At 44.6% G+C, this 7761-nt stretch overlaps 1 protein-coding gene across 1 annotated transcript; it reads left to right on the forward strand.

The window, feature by feature from the left end:
- The first annotated feature begins 3536 nt into the window (after nt 1–3536).
- Nucleotides 3537–5845, forward strand: LOC133390457 (histone H1.0). The gene has a single exon (XM_061639082.1). It carries the CDS (start codon nt 4063–4065, stop codon nt 4639–4641), a length of 579 nt encoding a protein of 192 aa, XP_061495066.1. The 5' UTR covers nt 3537–4062; the 3' UTR covers nt 4642–5845.
- Nucleotides 5846–7761: the final 1916 nt, after the last annotated feature.

Below are 7761 nucleotides of genomic sequence, written 5' to 3' on the forward strand. Positions count from 1 at the left end.
AAAGTTTAAAAGTAGGGCAAGCTGGAGGTAGCCACTTCATTTTCCAGCAACTGGTACTGAGGTGGTAGTTCTGAAAATGCCGTTCTTGTGTAGCATGGCAGAAAGTTCAATGACCTTTATATCTAGCTCAATGCGTGCACATGTTCTACCTTAAACAGGCTTTTAAAAATCTCTTACTGATCTCTTCCATGAATTTATATTACCCCTTTTTTTAAAAAAAAAAAAGCCATCTATGCTGCCTGCTTATTACATGACAGGGCTAGGCATTCAAATGCTGAGTGTGGTTTAAAAATACCAGCTTCATCTTTAAAACATTCCATTATTAGGAGTTGCCACGTTTGTGTAAATGTACCTTTTACATTCCCATTTCAATTAAAGTTTCTTGTTAACAGATAAAGTAAATTTATCTTCAAAATGGCTAACAGTGCAATCCTATGAATACCTTCGCAGAAATAAACACCGAGTTCAATGACCTTTATATCTAGCTCAATGCGTGCACATGTTCTACCTTAAACAGGCTTTTAAAAATCTGTTCTTGAACGTATACCTGTCACCGAGTTGCATTCCTAAATGTAGTCTGGTACATAATAGGTGGTGAAATTGAGGTGGAAATTACTAGTTCCGTGGCAAACCACAAAAAAGGAACCAAACACCTACCGCGAGAAATCTTTTTTAAAAAAGAAAACCACGATAAGGTCTAGCGAAATCTTGCTTACTACGGACTAGAACGAAATCTGCATAAATTTGTTATAGTCCGCGTATATTTGAGGAGAGTGAAATTCCTGAACAATGCAAGGAAGTGAGTACGTGATAGGCGTTGCGTATTAGAGAGCGAGCTGCGGGTACTGTAGTCATATCCCGTCACAGTTTGAGACTGTATCTTCGTTTGTTGCTGCCCATCGGAGGGCACACATCAATACGCTGACTACATTTCCCACAAGACACTGCTCGCATATCCTACGGTGGCTCATATTAACGCAAACTGGGCTGTCTTGACTGTTCCCTCTTTAAGAATTAATCAGCTGACTGATGAGAGGCTCTTCAAAGCAGCTATGACTACTGTCAACAGAATTGTCAATGGGCTTTTGTACACGGGGCTGCTTTAACACATGGCACTTTTAATAAGCATTCTCAACTCTTCACTAGACACTCGTACAACCCTTATAAATCAATTTTCATTAAAACAATTTTCTCAATCTACGATAAGAAAACAAACCCCCACCTTTTATCATTTCAATTATTTCACTGAAAAAGACTCCATTTTAATTTTTTCTGAAAAGACATACTACAATTTTGCGCTTTTTACACTATATACTGCATCTATCAATAACTTTCTGTTCCCACCGGCAAATCTTCCCTTTAAAATAATGGTGCGTGAATTCAGAACATAACATTTAATTTACTAGCATAATCCTCCTGTTACAAAATTTCTGATACATTCTCTTCTTGAGCGTCAATAGGAAAAACTGCTTAAAAACGTTTCAGAAGTGCAAGTTAGCCCCGCCCCTATCCTGCACAAATGTGTTTGTTTTTTTAAAAAAGCAAACTTTCAACAATAGCAGCGCAAACACAAAAACTATATTTAATACATATGAGTACACCGAGCAGTAAAGGCTTAGGGAAGGAAGCAGAAGAGCCCGGAACCACATCTCTTGGCAAAACAAAACAAAACCCCAAACCCTCATGCAGTTTTGGAGTCAAAACAATTTAAAGGGGCTAGGTAAGTGGGGACGGGTCTCGTCCCCTGCGATCATCTCACTTTGGAACTAACTTCGTGTTTACGGCTAGGTTAACAACATCAAGGCTGCAGCTGTCTCTCACTGAGTCAAATCATATCCGATCACTTGCCTCTTTTCAAAATATTTAAATTAGCGTTTTCACTTACTCTAAGTAGTCAAACACCTGTCCGATTGTTTTTTGAGGAAGGAATCTAGCTTCTACTAGATGACAATAGAAAAGATATGAGCACTTCAATGATATTGACGTTTACTCCCATTCTACAGCCACAAGACTGTTCCTCTCCATTTTTTTTAAAAAAAGCTAAATGCACAGTGCATGTGTAAAATCCTTAAAATGGGCTGCGATGGGGGGTAGGGAGTGGGAGATAGAGGTAGCAAAGCGCCGGGATGGATATATAAATATATATATTCCTGGTGTTCTCCGTGTTGCTAGGATCCCAGGTTGTTTTTATAATTCTATTTTTAAGTGTTCAAGAGGTGCTTTTACTTTTCCTCCCGAGTTATTGGATACCATAAACCGTCAGATTGCAGCTCCTCATCTTCAGTGTTGCACCTACGATTCTTTTAATTAATATCTTTATTAAGAAAAAAATCTAAAGAGATGAGTAAAAACAACCTCAGTTCTTCCAGCAAGATGGCGATGGCACGTACATTTAATCTCCTAACAACAGTTAAGCACTCCCATAGGGCTGGGAAATTAGGGTTAACACATTTTGAGAAACTGCCCTTCACCCCAGTTCGTCACCTACCTATCTCCCCTCCCCGATAACGTTTGTCAAGAAAGTATTTTAAGTAATAGGATCGACTCCACCTTGAAAAATCCAAGGAGAAACAAAAAAGTCTATGTAAATCTCCATAAGACTTTAGTGGGGGTTCAAAGGATCGGAGGGGCGGGTGTAGCCCGGGAAGTGATGGGGGGGGTCTGAGAAGGTGCTGGTCCCAAAATGAATAGAATATGGGGTGTCGTGTTCCCCCTCCCCAATCCTTTCTAAATCGACAAACTTACTATTATTTAGAAAACCACTGCGACCAGTGAATTCCTTTTTTGGGGGGGACACGGAGTTCGTGAAGTACACTCCCTCTCTGTCCCTTTCCACTCCTTAGCCCAAGCAAGGCAGGCCTGTGCCCCCCGGCAATATGCTCCCCAACTGTAAGCAGGGGGCTTCCAGGTGCTCCTTGGGGGAGGGGATGGCTGCAAACTTCCCATCTAACAAAAAGGAAAGTTTTTGCAGCGCTGGGGCTTGGAGGAGGGGGCGGCTGGAGGAGGGGGTCCACGGGATGGGGGACGGGGGTCCCCCTAAAGCCCCCTCCACCCTTAGGGGAGCCGCTCCTCCCCCCTCCTCGGCCAGGTCTGAGCTGAGTCTCGCCTGGCTCGGGGCTCCCTGTGTTAGTTGGGGTCTGCTCCTGGGGACCCTGCGCTGCTCTTGGGGCGCTCAGAGGGCCGGGATGGGGGTCCTCCGGCGGCCCAGGGGTGCCCCTTGGTCCTCGCCTTTCCCCCTGTTGGGGCTCCCTTCGGCTGCTTGGCTATGGGGGCGCAAAGGGGAAATGTCGCTGCGCCCCACTCGCACCCAGTGCCGTTTGGGGCACCCTGAGGAGGCGGGTGACGGCGGGAGAGGGAGCCGGCAGCGGGTCCCAAGAGCACAAGGACCGGAGCAGCCGGCGGCGGTGGTGCGGGGCCCAGGAGCCGCCGGGAGAAGCGGGAAAAAGCCGCTTTAGGCAGCAGAAGAAACACAGATGTCGGCGGCGCGGCGCCATTCGGGGCCTGAACAGGCAGCCAGCAACACTGTCCTCACCGCGGTCCGCGCCTGAGCGCTAAATACCCGGATGCGCCGGCTGCTGCCTAGAGAGCCAGACACAGAGCAAGAGGCAGAGCGGCAGCTTACCGGGGCTGGCAGAAGCTGTGGGGGATTGAGCCCTAGAGGAGGGGAAGGGAGGCAAGCCGGGGCTGGGCTGTCGGACAAAGCACCCCAGAGAGGCTGACCGTGGCCGCTTGCCCGGAGAAGAAGTTTGTCAAGTAGACAGGCCTTAGCCAGAAAGCTCCTTAAGTTTCCGAGGGGGGCATTCGCTGGGAAGACTGCCCTGACCACACCCTGCCCCAAGCAACCTTACGGGGGCGATATCTACTTGTGCCTGCCCGTGTGTTTTTTTTTAAAAAAAAACTGCAAGGAGACTTGAGAAAAAGTTTTTTTGGTTTCATCACCAGGATCCTTTGTAACAACAAGGCTGCTGGAAAGGAGTCCCACGTGCTGTTCAGTAGTGGTCCAAAAGCCAGGTGGCTTAGACAACAGGCTTCTCTTTTTGAAAGGGAACTGCAAAACCAAGGATGACTGAAAACTCTGCTGCAGCACCTCCTGCCAAGCCCAAGCGAGCCAAGGCGGTCAAGAAGTCGACAGACCATCCCAAGTACTCTGACATGATAGTAGCCGCCATTCAGGCTGAAAAGAGCCGGGCCGGCTCCTCACGCCAATCCATCCAGAAATACATCAAGAGTCACTACAAAGTGGGGGAGAATGCTGACTCCCAAATCAAACTGGCCATCAAGAGGTTGGTGACGACAGGTGTCCTCAAGCAAACGAAAGGGGTTGGTGCTTCAGGTTCCTTCCGCCTAGCCAAGGGTGATGAGCCCAAGAAAGCTCCAATCAAGAAGGCCAAAAAGGAAGCCAAGAAGGCTACAACGCCCAAAAAAGCAGCTAAGCCCAAGAAGGCGGCTGCCAAGTCACCAGCCAAGAAGCCCAAACCTGCCGCAAAAAAGGCCAAAAAGAAGCCGGCGCCTCCTCCAAAGAAAGCCAAGAAGCCAAAGACTGTCAAGGCCAAGCCAGTGAAGGCGTCAAAGCCTAAAAAGGCAAAAGCATCAAAACCCAAAGCAAAGTCTAGTGCAAAGAAGTCGGCCAAGAAAAAGTAAAGTGCAAGCTTGGGACCTTCTTTCTTGGACATTCTTCTTGACTTCTACTCTGTAAATAGATTTCTCCTTTGTTCTCTACTCCTTTCTATTGCAGCTTTATAAAAGACTGAACTATTCTTGTCCTATAATACTTTCAAACAATTACTTAAAAAAAAACATCAGTATGAAAATCTCCCTGTTTTGGTTTGGATTCCCCCCCCCAACTGTAATTTTAAAAATAGATTTGTGTTTTCATCGGGGGAGGGCTTAAAGATATGCAATATTTGTTTGTGTTTTGAGCATGAGGAAAGACCAGATCAGATAAGAATTTTAGAAATATTTTACTTAAGAAAGGAACTTGCATTGGATGACTCTATATTAGCCAAGGACCTTAAATGATGGGATTAAGAAACACAACCATAGTGGAAGTTACCTGTGACTGAATAGTGTAACTTGATTTTTTTAAACACAACTTCAGATTTCATGGTGGATAAGATTCTAGCATAACTGAATGCATGTCGGATGGTGTGTATCTTTCTAGCCTTGGTGAGAGCTGGATGTATTTAAATTGATAAGCTTTTCACTGACTGCTTTCAGGGGAGGGTTGTGTGCTGTTATTTGGGGTGGGTGGGGACAGGAAATTAAAACGGAATCAGTGAACCCCCCCCCAATTTAGAATCTTTGTAGGTAGACAACACTTAAGTGGGGATAAAGATTTAATTGCCTGTCTCCTTCCCAAAAAAATAAGCCTGGCCACTATCTTGGTCCTAACAACTTCAAGGGGAAGGTATTACAAAAACTCCTTACTTCCCAACCCTGCAGTGCCTGCCTTCTTATCCACAGCTTTTTGTGTTTAAAGTTTTGTGTCTACAGTACAATCTTAATTTTTTGAATTGTGAATCATGAATGGGGGAGGGAGGGAGGAACAGGAAGGAATATAGAGGCTGATAGACAGGTAGCCAATATTGAATCTATTGAGGTAGCTTTATAAAGCTGTGTACTATTGCTTAGGTTTGGGGTTGTTTTTTCCCATGGGGGGAATGGAAAGGATAATTTTCAGTACTCCAATTGAAGGAAAAAAAAGGTATGCTTGTTTAAACAGAGGAAAATTCTCATAGGATTGAAACCTGATTGTCCATTTTATTTTGTATGTGTAACTTTTGTGCAAGAAGGATTTAGCTGTCTTTGTAATTTTAGAGTTAAAAATAAAATGTAAACAGTATAATGGCTTAGGTTTTCTACATTGCACTCTTTTGAATTACAGCTAGATAAAACAACCTGAACATTTAGGTTCAGCTGTATATCCTCAAAATTAAACAGGAGCATGATGGATTATGTAAGGCTGAAGGGAAGTGGGAGGGAAGACAATTCTATGTCCATGAAAGAGCAATGGAAGGAAGCAAACTTTTATTGGTCCTTAAACTATGGAAACACTTTCTTGGGGAATTATGAAGGATATCTGACAGGTTGGAGGAGGAAGCTTTCACCAAAAATAAATTCACATGATAAGCCACCAGATGGCAGCCTTGCAAAACATGTTCTTACTAACTATACAATGGGGAAAAGGCAGTTTGATGCTGTTGGGTGTTTCACAGGGAAAAGGCCAATACCCAATTTGCTATTTGGTCCCTTCTCTAAAGCCACAATCCTATGCAAAGTATGATCTATGTTATGTGGCAGGCATGTTGGCAGCATATGCACATGCAATGGTAAGTAAGTACAATAAATATTATATAGAATATAAATATTTGCAAACACATGATAGACATGCACATGGAAACCCCAATGGTTTCCTCCCTGGAGTGTGCCCATTGTGTGTTGAAAACATTGTTCCATTCCAGAGTGCACATGGCAAATACACTTGCCATCCAAAACATCAGTTGGTTGTACTTTTAGTGCTTGTACTTCCCACTTCACTGATGATAATTGTGGGGGTGGGGAGACAGGTACCTTTCTGTTGTAGTGTGACACTATGGGATGGCCTTTAGCTGTGCTTTAGAACAAGGGCTTTCTTTTATATCCTACATTTGCTTGCCACAAGTCTTATCCGCTAGCACTTAGTTAAGCAATGGAACTTATACCCACCTGCATGGCTTTAAAAAAAGGATGAGACAAATTCATGGAGGCTAAAGCTATCAGTGATACTAGCTTTGATGACTATGTTCTACCTCTGCTGTCAAAGTTTGTGACTATATACCTGTTTCTGGAAACTGCAGGAGGGGAGAGTGCTATTGCACTCAGGTCCTATTGTACTCGGGGAAGCTGTTGCTTCCCACTGGGACATCTGGCTGGCCACTGAGGACAGGATGTTGGACTAGGTGGGACATTGGCCTGATCCAGCTCTTCTTAAATTCTCTTGTACTGTGTTAAGCATTAAGACAGATATATATGTGTATGTGTGTGTCTAGTGTACACATGCAAGTATAATTCAGTATGGTGAACTAGGCGTTCAGTTTCTACGGAGCCCAAGTCTGAAAATGTTAAATTTGTCCTCTTCCTTTTTCTCATTTATATCTATCCCACCCTTCCTCCAAGCTCAGGGCTTCTTCCCTCCCGTTTTATCCTCTCAGCAACAGCGTGCAGTAGGTTAGGCTGAGCAAGAATGATGGGACCAAGATCACCAAGTGAATTCCGTGGCCAAGTGGATATTTGAACCTGATCACACATAGGCTTTCCATAGGCACACAGCCTATCCTAATGTGGATGCCTGGGGGTGGGGCTAGCAGCCCAGCCCTTCTTCCAGTAACCACATGATGCATGAAGGGGGCTAGTACACTCCCTCTTCCCGCAGAGAAACATCCACTTTTAGAAATGCATTGTTTCATAAAATGAATTAGTAACGAACACATGCAATACAAGGGAAATGTCACTGGGCCTCCAGAGACAACAGTGAATCTATGAGCATCCCAAACTGCATACCTTCTCCTAGGAGAGTGCAACACCATAAAGAAACTGATAAAACATCCCCCTCTGCAGACAAATTACCCACCTATAGCACCTCCAGCTCTTCAGGGTGGTGCTTCAGCATTGTTACACTCCCCCCACTTCTCTGAGTGGTGAGAAGTTCCAGGAGCATTCACCAGGGTTTGGTTTCTCTGTAAAGAGGTTAATGGAGGATTAATGATCAGCAGTAGTATAGTA

This window comes from Rhineura floridana, chromosome 8 (assembly GCF_030035675.1).
Source record: "Rhineura floridana isolate rRhiFlo1 chromosome 8, rRhiFlo1.hap2, whole genome shotgun sequence".
In the NCBI taxonomy this organism is placed as follows: domain Eukaryota; kingdom Metazoa; phylum Chordata; class Lepidosauria; order Squamata; family Rhineuridae; genus Rhineura; species Rhineura floridana.